Below are 16,730 nucleotides of genomic sequence, written 5' to 3' on the forward strand. Positions count from 1 at the left end.
GGTCAGAATTGTAAAAATTGGCCTGGTCATTAACGTGCAAACCACCCTCGGGGGTAAAGGGGTTAAATAATGCAGGTGAAAATTAGGACTAAAATGACTTTGTAGGTGAAGCTTTGGGTTTTGTTTTATCCCATAACACTTTTAAATTTCAGGACAAGTGGTTCCTTCAGCAGGCTGCAACTGCAATGGGTACCCCTGTGGCATGTGTTTTTGCCAATTATTCTTGGCTTTTTTTGAAGATAAATATGTCACCACTACCTCAAACCCATCCATGCATATCTCCAGTATGTAGATGATGTGTTTATTGGATGGGCGGGCACTAGTTTGCAGTTTTTTTTTCTTTTGTTCCTTATCTGAATTACTGTTCAAAATCTGAAATTTACTGCAAATTGTGGGGGAACTCAGAATATTTCAATGTCAAAATAAACATACAGGAAGGAAAAATAGTTACAGAAATGTATAAAAACAACACTGTAACAAATTTGCTGTTACATTATAACAGTGCACATCCACAGCACACAAAGAGATGGCTCCTTACAGTCAATTCCTGAGATTAAGAAAGATCAATAACAATGATGACACATTTTCCAGACAAGCAAATGAACTCAAAAATAAATTTTCTTAGTCGAGGTTATCCATTACCCCTACTAAATGAACAGACAGAGTCAGTAAAAAAACTCAAAAAGATTTATTAAAACAGAAAGATAAGAAAAAGCAGAGTACCGTAGAGAGGTTAACTTTAACTGTCAAACACAAAGCAATGGATAAGGTGATCCATACAGCTATAAGACAAAACGGACACCTGATAGAAAGTGACAAAGAGCTAAACGAGAAAGCCAATACTAAACCCCTATCTTCATGTAGAAGTAGTAAATTGGGAGATTTAATAGTCAGAAACAGAACTGAACACAATACAGTTAACTGGCTAGAGACACTTCAGATGCGGCAGCTGCTCGTTCTACCACCTGCAGATCACAGATAAAAGCTTCCGCTTAGGACCATTGACCTGACATGTGAAGGACTTTGTGTCATGTAGAACTAAGCACATCATATCATAGCATCATACATAGCATAGCATGTGTGGTATACGTCATCTCCCCATGTAAATTCTATAAGAAAGGTAAAACTATAAGACCTCTGTTTATCTGATCTAGAGAACATTATCGCTCTATAATTACTGGAAAGGGAGCTCCTTCACTTAGACGACACATGCATAATTATCATAATGCTGATCCGAACAAAGTGTTTTGCAGGAATAGAAAAGGTCAAGTTCCCTCCACAATTTAGAAATCATCATGTGTTATTATTAAAACAAGAAGCAAGGTGGATTCTTACTTCTGCAGCCCAGGGTCCTTTGCGACTAAATGACAGATTGGATGGGCAACACGGTGACTCAGTGGTTAGCACTGCAGCCTTGCAGCGCTGGGGTCCTGGGTTCAAATCCCACCAAGGACAACATCTGCAAGGAGTTTGTATGTTCTCCCTGTGTTTGGGTGGGTTTCCTCCCACACTCCAGAGACATACTGGCAGGGAATTTAGATTGACAGCACCAATGGAATTAATAGTGGTATATAAGTGAGTGAAATAAATAAAAATAAATGTCCGTGTTTTTTGTAATTATCTTTTAACATGTTTTTAAATTGCACAATGTTTTGCATGCACTGATAATGACAACTATTCTGCACCTGTTTTTTTACAAAAGGAATCAGTGGCTACGGCATTGTTAGCTGAACCCATTGAAGCACAGCTGCGTGAAACGGCTGTGATTCTCCCTCATTCCCCTGCACACTCCCTGTCCTCCACTCAGTTAGATCCTGCTCCAATGTACTGGAAATAAAGGACTCTTGAATTGCATACCTGGTGAGTGCCGCTTTTCTTCAATTTTGTTGGATGCATTAAATAAGGCCAATGGCACCTCAACCCGAGTAAAGGAATGGGTCAGAGAGTAATTAATAGGACCCCTAACACATCCCCCCGCCTAGGTTGGTCAGGTATCACGTTCTGATGACCACTTCCATTAAAATTGTTACCTTTTTCCCCCAAAAATACCAGCAGAAATTAAATATGTGGTGTACTTTAGGGCTGAGGCTTAATAGTGATTGCAATTTCAGAGTTAGAGTCACTGGGTTACCACGACAGAGAGGGGCCAGAAGACTGCGGTGTCTGGTTTCATGTACTTCTGCACTGGTTAAAAGTACTTCACCATCATATTCAAAAGTGCAGTTTTTTCCTTGCTAGCAGTGCAAGGGTTAATCTATTTAGTTGAAGCTCCTGGAGCTTTCCTACCTGGATTGTCTCAGCTGTTCAGTGTTGGCCACTCCCCTCTGCTATATAAGCTCACCTCTGACACTTAGGTAATGCCAGTGTTAGTTCTTACTGCCTGGTTCTGGAGTTGGCAGTAGTAGTGGACAACTCCTTTAAGAAGATACAATTTTCAGTTAGAACATTTCCAACATTCTGAACATGAAAAAGGCTTCTCCCCAATGTGACTTCTATGATGTTTATTAAAAGTTGATTCCGTGTAAAACATTTCCCACATTAATTACATGAAAAAGGCTTCTTCACTGTGTGGGTTCTCTGGTGACTAAGAAGGCATGTTTTCTTCACAAAACATTTTCCACATTCTGAACATGAAAATGGCTTCTGCCCTGTGTGAATTCTCTGGTGTCTATTAAGATGTGATTTCCGGTTAAAACATTTTCCACATTCTAAACATGAAAATGGCTTCAGCCCTGTGTGGATTCTCTGGTGTCTATTAAGATGCGCTTTCAGTTTAAAACATTTTCCACATTCTAAACATGAAAATGCTTTCTCCCCTGTGTGACTTCTCTGGTGTGTAACAAGATTTGATTTATGGTTAAAACATTTACCACATTCTGAACATGAAAAAGGCTTCTTTCCTGTGTGAATTATTTGGTGACTTAAAAGATATGATTTGTTCACAAAACTTTGTCCACATTCTAAACAGGAAAATGGTTTCTCCCCTGTGTGAGTTCTCTGGTGTGTTACAAGACTTGATTTATGGTTAAAATATTTCCCACATTCCGAACATGAAAAAGGCTTCTCCCCTGTGTGAGTTATTTGGTGTCTATTAAGATGTGCTTTCAGGTTAAAACATTTTCCACAATCTGAACAGGAAAAAGGCTTCACCCCTGTGTGGGTTCTCTGGTGGTAATCAAGCTGTGTTTTCTGGTTAAAACATTTTCCACATTCTGAACAGAAAAAAGGCTTCTCCCCTGTGTGAAGTCTCTGGTGTGTAACAAGACTTGATTTATGGTTAAAATATTTCCCACATTCTGAACAGGAAAAAGGCTTCTCCACTGTGTGAGTTCTCTGGTGCTTAACCAAATCTGATTTCTGGTTAAAACATCTCCCACACTTGGAACATGCAAACCTATTCTCTGTCGTGTGAATTTTTTGATGTTTTAGAATACACTTTTTGAGGGGAAAACTATTTCCATATTCTGAATGTGAAAATGGCTTCTTTGCTTTAGGAGCAGTTTGTTTTTTAATGTTTGTTTTGTGACTTTGATTTTCCTTAGTAGTCGGTAATGAATCAGAAGACAGGACCTGTTTCAAATGATCAGATGACAGATCTTTGCTGTGAAGGGATGATGGTATATCTGGAGTAATGGCATTCACTTCAATTGTATCCTGTGGGATCTCAAGATCATCTGATTTAAAAATTGAAGATGTCAGCTGTCCCTCTGATCTCCTGGTACAGTCATCTGCCAAGAAGAAAACCAATTATTATTTTACAATAAAATATCCGTGAATTGTATATTTTTGAGCATTTCTACTTAAACTGTCTGTAAAAATGGTAATTTATGTAAAATATTGAATTATTCATCAAGACAATGACAGTTCACAGTCAATAGAAAACCTCATAGGATGAACCAGTGGATCGTAGTGTTCAACTGTTTGTTAATTCTGCCTCCCAAATATGGAATAAAAAGCCACCAAATGATGTTATGTAGGTGAAATAATACCAATAAAAACTTCTACTCCTCTCACAAAAAACAAGTCCCCACTCAGGTCCATCATCTGTCAATGGAAAACCAGAGGTTTCCACATTATTAGTGGCTCAAAGGCTCTTGAAAAGCAACATGGCTTCCATAAACCAATCCAGCAATATCCGCTCCCCCAAAGTCAGATCTCCCCCTCACTTCTGAGCCTTGCAGTGCGCCCAAACAACATTTAGCATCCATGTATTTGACATTCCTATAGTGAGAGGAACCCACTTAATTTACGGTGTGTGTCTCCTGAAGCAAAATCTGGGCACTATGTGTAGGGTAATAAAATGGTATATTTGCAATTTTCTTTCTCCAACATCCACTGCGTGCTAATTTCCAGAAAGTGCCTGTGAAGTCAAAATAGTCACTACTCCTATAGATTATTTCACTGAGGGTTATAATTTCCAAAATGGAGTCACTTTATGGGGATTTCTACTGCTCTGGTTTTCAGCTATTTTGTTATTTTAGAGCTTCTGCAAAAGGTGTGTCCCATCTTCTCTGGGATCTGCTCCTGCGACATCTGCCTCTGTCACCAGGAGCCGCCTTATTCATCCTGCAGGCGGCGCTGGTGATGGAGGAGATGACAGAACCAGAAGCTCTGGGTGATGCAGGTTCTGTCCAGCCCTTGGCTCTGACCCGGCTACATGACTATTCTTCTTCCCATCTCACACCAAAGAACAGCAGGTAACACCATGGCCCAAGCCTAGGGGTGCAAGTCCAGATCCATGTAGAGGGGTAAAAGGGTGATGGGCAAGGCAATCCCTATTTTGGACACTAACTAGTGCAGTCAAAAATTGTGAGTATAGACAATGACATCTATTGAAATGATCAAACTCAACAGTCTTCATCAGTAAACAGTAACTAGTGGTGAAACCTCTCTGGGGTAATTAGAGTATGGGGCTAGGTGGCTCTTAGCTATCTAAAGTATCGTAAGGGCACTTGGAAGAGGCAATGGAGACCTTTTTTTTTTTTTTAAAGACTACCAGGGAGTTACAGACTCACATAAGTGAGGCCGGCCGATCCCACCACAATCAAACTATCACACAGAATTAAGCTGTAAAGAAAGATATGGAATAAAAAAATGTTACATCTCCAACAACGGACTTTATTCATTTATGGTGGACCACTGGAGCTACTATGAGTCCTGACCAGAAGAGTAGACAAAGTGTTAGTGCCCCCATTTCAGGAGAGATTGTGCAGTAATCTGAATTCCTTAGGATTGAAAACAGAATGGAATTTATGATGTGGAGTGAATCCATGAAACCAGGGCTCGAGCCACCACATCTCCTGCAGGCGTGAATAAATGTATATTACAGCCATCAGCCACGCACAGCTTAGAGATATATCATGGCACAGGTGTAATGTTTTTTATGTAGTTTATCACAATCCTATTTGAAGTTAGATGGTTTTAAAAGAAATTGTAAAGTCAGGATAAAGGGAAACTCTGTTGTTATTATACAGAAATTCACACTTGGCCCTCACTGCATGTTTAATGTTGTCGATCATAAAAGTGAAGTTTGGCCAGAAAGACTAGACCTGGTCTTGTAGGGACCATATGACGACATTCAGAAGCAGAAGGGAGAGAAGGCAGATTCATCCAATAAGATATCAGGATTCTAGGAAGCCAACTGGGGGTAGGTGGATCCCGCAGGTTGTAAATTCTATAGAAAAGGGCTTTCAATGCCCAAAGTCATTCGAACAGTTTTGGGTGAAGGAGAATGTTGTGGTCAAGAGGTAAAATGGTCATCACATGATTGTGATACGGCCGGACTACACCACCGATAAAGCAGCCACAGCCGGTGACTGAGGAGAATATGTGACTTCTCTGCATTTAGTGGTTACTACTCACCTGGATGGTTATCTGTAGGAATCTCCTCTTTACACCGCTCATGACCCCTCACATATGTTTCTGTAGCATTAATATAGGTCAGATCTTCACCCTGAAACAAATATTGTAAAAGTCACAGACAGATGGAGAAGTCGCATCTATGATCAGCTCTAATCCTGCCATCTCCACCGTTCTCATTACACAAGTATAAAACATATAATACTGGTGGATAAAACAAGACTGAACACAAGACCTTCACAGCCGTCTACACATCATAGGGGAGATCTCATGACACCATCTCTCCATCTACCTGATGATCCTGAGGAACATTGGGATCTTCTTGCTTACAGTCCTGTGGAAGAAGAGGACGGGGACATCTCTCTGGTGTTGTCCTCTTACTGGATAGATCTGGAGGAAACACATACAGGGACTGAATTCATTCTTTACATACAGATAATTATAGGCCGTGTGTATTTAGTCCTATTACCTGGTGATGTGAGGGGCTGGGGAACCTCCATTATGACGTCCTTATACAGATCTTTGTGTCCTTCTAAATACTCCCACTCCTCCATGGAGAAATAAACAGCGACATCCTGACACCTTATAGGAACCTGACACATACAATGATACTGTCATCCCCCAATCCCTTCATAGCGTTACTGTATAATGTCCCAGCATTCCCAGCAGTGTCACCTCTCCAGTCAGAAGCTCAATCATCTTGTAGGTAAGTTCTAGGATCTTCTGGTCATTGATGTCCTCATGTATCAGGGGGTGAGGTGGAGGTCCTGTGATTGGGCTCAGGGGTCTTCCCCATCCCTCAGACACAGGGTCCTGACAGCGCTCACTAGAGGTCTTCTTCACTACTGTGTAATCCTGGTTATGGAGAGACAGATTAATAAATCTCACTCCAGACATTTCCAGAGTCCTCACCTCTCCAGTTCGTCCATCTGTTATTCCCATAGATAAGAATGATGTAATGTGACATCATCAGAATCTCTCACCTCTCCAGTAAGCCGGAAGAGGATCTCTAGGGTGAGGTGTAATATTCTCTCCGCCATCTTGTCTCTGTCCATATCCATCTTTGATGGGAGAATTAGGAAAATTCTCTTACATAGAAGATCTTCACTGAGAGGATCTGATATTGACCTGAACAAGAAGAAAATGAGCCGATGGAACATCATAAAAATCCTGTGTAATAATACAATTACTGGAGATAATAAGGGAAACATGAGGAGATTTATTATTTTACAGTATTTAGTTTTCTGCTTTACATCTAGTAATAAAACCTATATATTTTAGGCCACAAACAAAAATCAGTTTCTTCCTTGGAGTCTGCAGCTGAACACGTTTCTCATAAACTCATCTTCCTTATTGCTAATTCTCGTCCCATTTACCGACACTGGAATCGGCATTAGCAATACTGCAGGAGATATTCATTACACGTGACATGAGAAATAACTACTTCATGATGAGGACGACACATTCATCATCTACTACGGCTCTAGAAAGATATTTGGCCAGAGTCCATCATTGACTACATCTCCACCGGTCGTCTATATGAATGTTTCCCGTCTTCCCCGGACTGTAATCTTATGTCACGTTAGATCTCATGTCTGATTCACACACAGAAGTTTGATGCTTTTATATATAATTTCACAAGCCCCTACATATAATAAACTTAAGTGCCTTTCATGTGGCACTAAAGGGTGTTTACCCTAATAAATAAATGAAAAAAAACAACTATTTTTTGTAACCAGGCAAGGTGAAGCAGACAACTGCGGGTTGATATCAGGCTCAGAACGATCCTGGTTATTGACCCTATCCAGCCTGAAAATACGCGCTTTGCCCACCTCTTCTCTATTGCCCTTGTGCGGTGGCAATTGGGGTAATGATAGTTGAGGTTGATGTCAGCTGTGAATTGTCAAAAAACACATTTGGCATCAAGCCCTGGGGTTAGTAATGGAGAAAAAAATACACAGACAGAAAAAAAAAATTATTTGAAGAAAGACTCCCCGACACTCTTCCTGGTTCACCAATTTATTTTTGAAAAAAAAAAACCCATGCAGGTCCGACATAGTCCATGGCGTTCCCATGACGATCCCTGAATCCAACATCCAAAGGCTATGGAGCCTTGTTCAGAGGACGACGCTCTATAGGTCGTAGCAGCAGCCACTCCGGGACCCACTGCATTCCACAAGACCTGGCGGCTCTGATGAGCAGTGACCTCAGTAACTACACCGCACATCAGAGTCACCGAGTCCTCTGTATAATGGCCCCATGTAGTGCCCCACAGTCTAATGGCCTCATACAGTGCCCCAGTGTCTAATGGCCCCACACAGTGGCCCAGTGTCTAATGGCCCCACACAGTGGCCCAGTGTCTAATGGCCCCACACAGTGGCCCACAGTCTAATGGCCCCACACAGTGGCCCACAGTCTAATGGCCCCACACAGTGGCCCACAGTCTAATGGCCCCACACAGTGGCCCACAGTCTAATGGCCCCACACAGTGGCCCACAGTCTAATGGCCCCACACAGTGGCCCACAGTCTAATGGCCCCACACAGTGGCCCACAGTCTAATGGCCCCACACAGTGCCCCACAGAATAATGTGCCCCACAGTATCATGGCCCCATATAGTGAACTATAGTATAATGTCTTCCCCATATAGTGCACCACAGTGTAATGGTCCCATGTAGTGCATCCTGGTATATGGCCCGTGACATTACTAATAGATGGGGGCACACAGGCGACATTACTAATATATGGGGGCACACAGGAGACATTACTAATATATGGGGGCACACAGGAGACATTACTAACATATGGGGGGCACACAGGGGACATTACTAACATATGGGCGGGCACACAAGGGACATTACTAACATACGGGGGGCACACAGGGGACATTACTAACATTTGGAGGCTCACAGGTGACATTACTAATATATGGGGGCACAGGTGACATTACTAATATATGGGGGCACACAGGGGACATTACTAATATATGGGGGCACACAGGGGACATTACTAATATATGGGGGCACACAGGGGACATTACTAATATATGGGGGGCACACAGGGGACATTACCGATATATGGGGGGCACACAGGCGACATTACTAACATATGGGGGGCACACGGGGCAGTAATACTATTTTGGGCACACAGGGGACATTACTAATATATGGGGGCACACAGGGGACATTACTAATATATGGGGGCACACAGGGGACATTACTAATATATGGGGGGCACACAGGAGACATTACCGATATATGGGGGGCACACAGGAGACATTACCGATATATGGGGGGCACACAGGAGACATTACCGATATATGGGGGGCACACGGGGCAGTAATACTATTTTGGGCACACAGGGGACATTACTAATATATGGGGACACACAGGGGACATTACTAATATATGGGGGCACACGGGACATTACTAATATATGGGGGCACACAGGGGACATTACTAATATATGGGGGCACACAGGGGACATTACTAATATATGGGGGCACACAGGGGACATTACTAATATATGGGGCACACAGGAGACATTACTAATATATGGGGCACACAGGGGACATTACTAATATATGGGGGCACACAGGGGACATTACTAATATATGGGGGCACACAGGGGACATTACTAATATATGGGGGCACACAAGTGACGTTACTAATATATGGGGGCACACAAGTGACGTTACTAATATATGGGGGCACACAAGTGACGTTACTAATATATGGGGGCACACAAGTGACGTTACTAATATATGGGGGCACACAGGGGACGTTACTAATATATGGGGGCACACAGGGGACGTTACTAATATATGGGGGCACACAGGGGACGTTACTAATATATGGGGGCACCCAGGGGACGTTACTAATATATGGGGGCACCCAGGGGACGTTACTAATATATGGGGGCACCCAGGGGACGTTACTAATATATGGGGGCACCCAGGGGACGTTACTAATATATGGGGGCACCCAGGGGACATTACTAATATATGGGGGCACCCAGGGGACGTTACTAATATATGGGGGCACACAGCGGACATTACTAATATATGGGGGCACACAGGGGACATTACTAATATATGGGGGCACACAGCGGACATTACTAATATATGGGGGCACACAGGGGACATTACTAATATATGGGGGCACACAGGGGACATTACTAATATATGGGGACACACAGGTGACGTTACTAATATATGGGGGCACACAGCGGACATTACTAATATATGGGGGCACACAGGCGACATTACTAATATATGGGGGCACACAGGAGACATTACTAATATATGGGGGCACACAGGAGACATTACTAATATATGGGGGCACACAGGAGTTGTGGCCGCTGCAGGTGAATATTATCATGTGGAGTCACAGGGGGAAAAGGGAGAATTATTACAGAGGGGAGGACATTACTCTCTGGAGGACAGGAGGAAACCGCAATCACTGCACACACAGATAGGAATCGCAGGTGTGAATAAGGACTATAGTGAGTGCGATAATAATGTGCACAGTGCTGCGGAGTATGGCGGCGATATAGAAGGAAGAGGAAGAAATAATTCACAAAGAGAATAACGAGAAGTCTGCACAGACCTCCAGCTGCAGAGCCACACCCCGGAAAAGGAGGAGCAACCTGGGAAAAAGGCAACCGAGCCGCCACCACATATATGGCTGCTCTGTGCGCACAGGACCTGTGATGAGGTCACAGGAGGGGAGGAGTCAGGGGTCACATGATCAGGGGCCTCAGTGGATGCAGGACTCTGCTGTGCTGGTTGTCATGGTGCTGGATGAGCTGAAGTTTATGTGTGGGGTCAGGAGGGGTTTACAGTGTGGATGTAGCAGAGCCGCGTGTGTACGAGGTGTACGGAGCAGAGCCGGGTGTGTACGAGGCGTACGGAGCGGAGCCGCGCGTGTACGAGGCGTACGGAGCGGAGCCGCGCGTGTACGAGGTGTACGGAGCAGAGCCGCGTGTGTACGAGGTGTACGGAGCAGAGCCGCGTGTGTACGAGGTGTACGGAGCAGAGCCGCGTGTGTACGAGGTGTACGGAGCTGAGCCGTGTGTGTACGAGGCGTACGGAGCAGAGCCGCGTGTGTACGAGGTGTACGGAGCGGAGCCGCGTGTGTACGAGGTGTACGGAGCAGAGCCGTGTGTGTACGAGGTGTACGGAGCAGAGCCGCGTGTGTACGAGGCGTACGGAGCAGAGCCCTGTGTGTACGAGGTGTACGGAGCGGAGCCGCGTGTGTACGAGGTGTACGGAGCGGAGCCGCGTGTGTACGAGGTGTACGGAGCGGAGCCGCGTGTGTACGAGGTGTACAGAGCAGAGCCGCGTGTACTAGGTGTACGGAGCGGAGCCGCGTGTGTACGAGGTGTACGGAGCGGAGCCGCGTGTGTACGAGGTGTACGGAGCGGAGCCGCGTGTGTACGAGGTGTACAGAGCAGAGCCGCGTGTACTAGGTGTACGGAGCGGAGCCGCGTGTGTACGAGGTGTACGGAGCGGAGCCGCGTGTGTACGAGGTGTACGGAGCGGAGCCGCGTGTGTACGAGGTGTACGGAGCGGAGCCGCGTGTGTACGAGGTGTACGGAGCGGAGCCGCGTGTGTACGAGGTGTACGGAGCGGAGCCGCGTGTGTACGAGGTGTACGGAGCGGAGCCGCGTGTGTACGAGGTGTACGGAGCGGAGCCGCGCGTGTACGAGGTGTACGGAGCGGAGCCGCGCGTGTACGAGGTGTACGGAGCGGAGCCGCGCGTGTACGAGGTGTACGGAGCGGAGCCGCGCGTGTACGAGGTGTACGGAGCGGAGCCGCGCGTGTACGAGGTGTACGGAGCGGAGCCGCGCGTGTACGAGGTGTACGGAGCGGAGCCGCGCGTGTACGAGGTGTACGGAGCGGAGCCGCGCGTGTACGAGGTGTACGGAGCGGAGCCGCGTGTTTATGAGGCGTACGGAGCGGAGCCGCGAGTGTACGAGGCGTACGGAGCGGAGCCGCGAGTGTACGAGGCGTACGGAGCGGAGCCATGTGTGTACGAGGTGTATGGAGCGGAGCCGCGCGTGTACGAGGCGTATGGAGCGGAGCCGCGCGTGTACGAGGCGTACGGAGCGGAGCCGCGCGTGTACGAGGCGTACGGAGCGGAGCCGCGCGTGTACGAGGCGTACGGAGCGGAGCCGCGTGTGTGCGAGGTGTACGGTGCGGAGCCGCGCGTGTGCGAGGCGTACGGAGGAGCGGAGCCACGCGTGTACGAGGCGTACGGAGGAGCGGAGCCGTGCGTGTACGAGGCGTACGGAGGAGCGGAGCCGCGCGTGTAAGAGGCGTACGGAGGAGCGGAGCCGCGTGTGTACGAGGTGTATGGAGCGGAGCTGCATGTACGAGGTGTACGGAGCATGTATGAAGTGTATGGAAGCAACACAAGTTTTTTCTACAGACAGTTCTTCCTCTTCAGAAGGGAATTTGAATAGCTCCTCTGATAATATCTACAGGACTTACAAGCAGCAGATAAGGACATGGTGGGAAATTGCGAGTTTTGAAACTTATTTTCAGAGGAGAATCGTATATGTGGGTGTGAGAATCCCAGTCCTTCCCGATGCACATAGAGATGATGAGGCGTTTATGAAAGGTTGGGAAGATCTCCTGACAGCTCCTTACGGATGATTAATCACCTTCTCGAATATGAGAAGAACCTGTTACTGATGAATCAAAAATTAGAGAAAGAGATAATAGAAATTCTACAGTTTGCTTCACAGCCTGATTTCTTGAATTTGGAGTTAAAATTACAAAAACATCTTGAAATATTTAATAGGGACATCAAAGAAAGGAAGCATGGGAAGTTTATATGAGATCTGAAAGACTTCGAGACAGGAGAGGTGTAGAAAAATAAATGTAGTGGGCAAAGATCAACAAGACCCAGGTTTACTGACCTTTCGCGTACTGATCTATCGGAGTCTGATCGCTCTGTCAGTGGGCAGAGAGATTTTAGGTTAGGAATGAAGAGAAAGAGCGAATATAAAAGGAATCGGAGACAAAGGAAATTGTCCTTCTCTAAATCATTGGGGGGACAATTTGTGGAACAATTCAAAATTGTTTTCCAGAATCCCCCTCTCCTGCTTATTTTCATCTCCATTAACCACTATGAGAACAGAACCAGTAACTCAGGGAGTGGAAAGCTCAGCCCACTATACCTGCTGTGTTTGGAAATATGATGTCAACGGGAACACCAATTGTCCACCAAATGTCAGTAGCGACAGGTTTACCTGCAACCCCCATGACTATGGCAACAACAATGCCATCAATAGGCGCCACTGGACAGACTTTCCCTTTTTTAGGGAACAAATAATAGACATAGAAAGTATTAATAGGTCTCTCAGTAATGATGATAATCTACAGATTTTCACTTAGTGACATACAGATAGGACTTCTAAGGAAAGGGCTGTCATTTACTCCAACCCCAAGGTTTGATCTCTTTGTATGGACGAAGGATGTCAACTTATTCACCCGTAAACTGGCCTTGCATAAATATCATGCAATTAACCCCTTGATGAACGGAGCAGTTTGCATTTTTGATTTTTGCTCCCCTTGTTCCCAGAGGCATAGCGTTTTTATTTTTCTGTCAATATGGTCGTGTGAGGGCTTATTTTTTGTGGGACAAGTTGTACTTTTGCACGCCATCACTGGTTTTATCATATCATGTACTGGAAAACGGGGAAAAAATCCAATTACGGTGAAATTTCAAAAAAAAGTGCAATACCACAGTTGTTTGTTTTTTTTACCGTGTTCGCTGACTGCTAAAACTGACCTGCCATTATTATTCTCCAGGTCATTACGAGTTCGTAGACACCAAACATGTATAGGTTCTTTTTTATTTACGTGGTGAAAAGAATCCAAAGTTTGCTAAAAAAAAAGTCTCCATTTTCCGAGACCCGTAACGTCTCCATTTTTCGTGATCTGGGGCCGTATCTACCATTTTGGGGTAGATCCGATGTTTTGATCGCTTGTTATTGCATTTTATTGCAATGTTGCGGCAACCAAAAAAACTTAATTTTGGAGTTTAGAATTTTTTTTCTCGTTACGCCGTTTACCGATCAAATTAATTCTTTTTTTAGATTGATAGATCGGGCTATTCTGAATGCGACTATACCAAATATGTGTATGTGTTTTTTTTTTATTGTTTTATATTTAATGGGGCGAAAGGGGGGTGATTTAAACTTTTATATTTTTTTTATTTTTTTAATATTTTTAAAAACATTTTTTTTATTTTTTGCATGCTTCAATAGTCCATGGGAGACTAGAGGCAGCACTTGCCTGATCGGCTCTGCTTCATACAGGCGATGAGCAGATCATCTGTATGTAGCAGAAATGCTCACTGGCTATGAGCGCTGACCACTGGGCGGCACTCATAGTAATCTTGACATGACAACCACAGGGGTCTGCTGCAGACCCCAGGTTGTCATGCCAACCCATTGGTGACCCGCGATCATGTGACGGCATCACTGATGGGCGGGGCTAATGCCGCACTTCCAGCGCGGCGATGTTAAATGCTGCTGTCAGAGATTGACAGCGGCATTTAACTGGTTAACAGCCGCGGGTGACATGTTGCGGGCACATTTCAGCTGTATAGATCAGCTGACATGTGCCCGGTTCAGGCGCTGAGCCCGCACTAAACCGGGGTTACTGACATGGTGCATATTAGTTCGTACCACGTCGGTAAGGGGTTAAATCATTAGAACCCAAATTGATGAAGGAGAAGGAGGACGAGGCAATACATTAGAAGACCTGGGAGCTTACTCAATGACTTCTGACTCACCCAGTCCTCCTTTTTCAAATTTAAGATCTAAGAGCAAAAATATCCCACCTGTTGCACAATATCACTACATAGATACAGTACAGACCAAAAGTTTGGACACACCTTCTGATTTAAAATTTTTTCTATATTTTCATGACTATGAAAATTGTACATTCACACTGAAAGAATCAAAACTATGAATTAACACATGTGGAATTATATACTTAACAAAAAAGTGTGAAACAACTGAAAATATGTCTTATATTCTAGGTTCTTCAAATTAGCCACCTTTTGCTTTGATGACTGCTTTGCACACTCTTGGCATTCTCTTGATGAGCTTCAAGAGGTAGTCATCGGAAATGGTTTTCACTTCACAGGTGTGCCCTGTCAGGTTTAATAAGTGGGATTTCTTGCCTTATAAATGGGGTTGGGACCATCAGTTGTGTTGTGCAGAAGTCTGGTGGATACACAGCTGATAGTCCTACTGAATAGACTGTTAGAATTTGTATTATGGCAAGAAAAAAGCAGCTAAGTAAAGAAAGACGAGTGGCCATCATTACTTTAAGAAATGAAGGTCAGTCAGTCTGAAAAATTGGGAGAACTTTGAAAGTGTCCCCAAGTGCAGTTGCAAAATCCATCAAGTGCTACAAAGAAACTGGCTCACATGAGGACCGCCCCAGGAAAGGAAGACCAAGAGTCGCCTCTGCTTCTGAGGATAAGTTTATCCGAGTCACCAGCCTCAGAAATCGCAGGTTAACAGCAGATCAGATTAGAGACCAGATCAATGCCACACAGAGTTCTAGCAACAGACACATCTCTTCAACAACTGTTAAGAGGAGACTTTGTGTAGCAGGCCTTCATAGTAAAATAGCTGCTAGGAAACCACTGCTAAGGACAAGCAACAAGCAGAAGAGACTTGTTTGGGCTAAAGAACACAAGGAATGGACATTAGACCAGTGGAAATCTGTGCTTTGGTCTGATGAGTCCAAATTTGAGATCTTTGGTTACAACCACCGTGTCATTGTGCGACGCAGAAAAGGTGAACGGATGGACTCTACATGCCTGGTTCCCACCGTGAAGCATGGAGGAGGAGGTGTGATGGTGTGGGGGTGCTTTGCTGGTGACACTGTTGGGGATTTATTCAAAATTGAAGGCATACTGAACCAGCATGGCTACCACAGCATCTTGCATCGGCATGCTATTCCATCCGGTTTGTGTTTAGTTGGACCATCATTTATTTTTCAACAGGACAATGACCCCAAACGCACCTCCAGGCTGTGTAAGGGCTATTTGACCAAGAAGGAGAGTGATGGGGTGCTACACCAGATGACCTGGCCTCCACAGTCACCAGACCTGAACTAAATCGAGATGGTTTGGGGTGAGCTGGACCTCAGAGTGAAGGCAAAAGGGCCAACAAGTGCTAAGCATCTCTGTGAACTCCTTTAAGATTGTTGGAAGACCATTTCCGGTGACTACTTCTTGAAGCTCATCAAGAGAATGCCAAGAGTGTGCAAAGCAGTCATCAAAGCAAAAGGTGGCTACTTTGAAGAACCTAGAATATAAGACATATTTTCAGTTGTTTCACACTTTTTTGTTAAGTATATAATTCCACATGTGTTAATTCATAGTTTTGATGCCTTCAGTGTGAATGTACAATTTTCATAGTTATGAAAATACAGAAAAATCTTTAAATGAGAAGGTGTGTCCAAACTTTTGGTCTGTACTGTACGTTTGTGAATATGGTCAAGAGTGACCTTAAAAATTGAAACCCACCAATAAGAGTAATCGAAACAGAGATGAACAGCGAGTTTGGGGTGAGCTGGACCGCAGAGCGAAGGCAAAAGGGCCAACAAGTGCTAAGCATCTCTGGGAACTCCTTCAAGATTGTTGGAAGACCATTTCCGGTGACTACCTCTTGAAGCTCATCAAGAGAATGCCAAGAGTGTGCAAAGCAGTCATCAAAGTAAAAGGTGGCTACTTTGAAGAACCTAGAATATAAGACATATTTTCAGTTGTTTCACACTTTTTTGTTAAGTATATAATTCCACATGTGTTAATTCATAGTTTTGATGCCTTCAGTGTGAAT

General features: G+C 44.6%; 1 protein-coding gene across 1 annotated transcript; it reads right to left on the minus strand.

Moving 5' to 3' along the window:
• Nucleotides 1-673: 673 nt before the first annotated feature.
• Nucleotides 674-10,539, minus strand: LOC141191630 (uncharacterized). The gene is made up of 7 exons (XM_073661566.1): nucleotides 10,466-10,539; nucleotides 6,843-6,987; nucleotides 6,535-6,714; nucleotides 6,329-6,452; nucleotides 6,152-6,249; nucleotides 5,863-5,953; nucleotides 674-3,728 (listed from the first exon to the last, which is right to left on the minus strand). The coding sequence occupies exons 2-7, from the start codon at nucleotides 6,918-6,920 to the stop codon at nucleotides 2,539-2,541; spliced, it is 1,761 nt and encodes a 586-aa protein (XP_073517667.1). The 5' UTR covers nucleotides 6,921-6,987; nucleotides 10,466-10,539; the 3' UTR covers nucleotides 674-2,538.
• Between the last annotated feature and the right edge of the window lie 6,191 nt (nucleotides 10,540-16,730).

Source organism: Phyllobates terribilis, unplaced genomic scaffold, assembly GCF_046119375.1.
Source record: "Phyllobates terribilis strain yellow unplaced genomic scaffold, ASM4611937v1 Scaffold_49__1_contigs__length_9717188, whole genome shotgun sequence".
Lineage (NCBI taxonomy): Eukaryota > Metazoa > Chordata > Amphibia > Anura > Dendrobatidae > Phyllobates > Phyllobates terribilis.

What these genes read in the sequence shown, in the direction of transcription:
- LOC141191630 (XM_073661566.1), bottom strand. Translation starts at nt 6,920, where the DNA reads ATGGATATGGACAGAGACAAGATGGCGGAGAGAATATTACACCTCACC. An exon ending in TTGAGCTTCTGACTGGAGAG is followed by an intron (nt 6,453 to 6,534) that starts GTGACACTGCTG and finishes TGTATGTGTCAG; the next exon opens with GTTCCTATAAGGTGTCAGGA. An exon ending in CCAGCCCCTCACATCACCAG is followed by an intron (nt 6,250 to 6,328) that starts GTAATAGGACTA and finishes TGTTTCCTCCAG; the next exon opens with ATCTATCCAGTAAGAGGACA.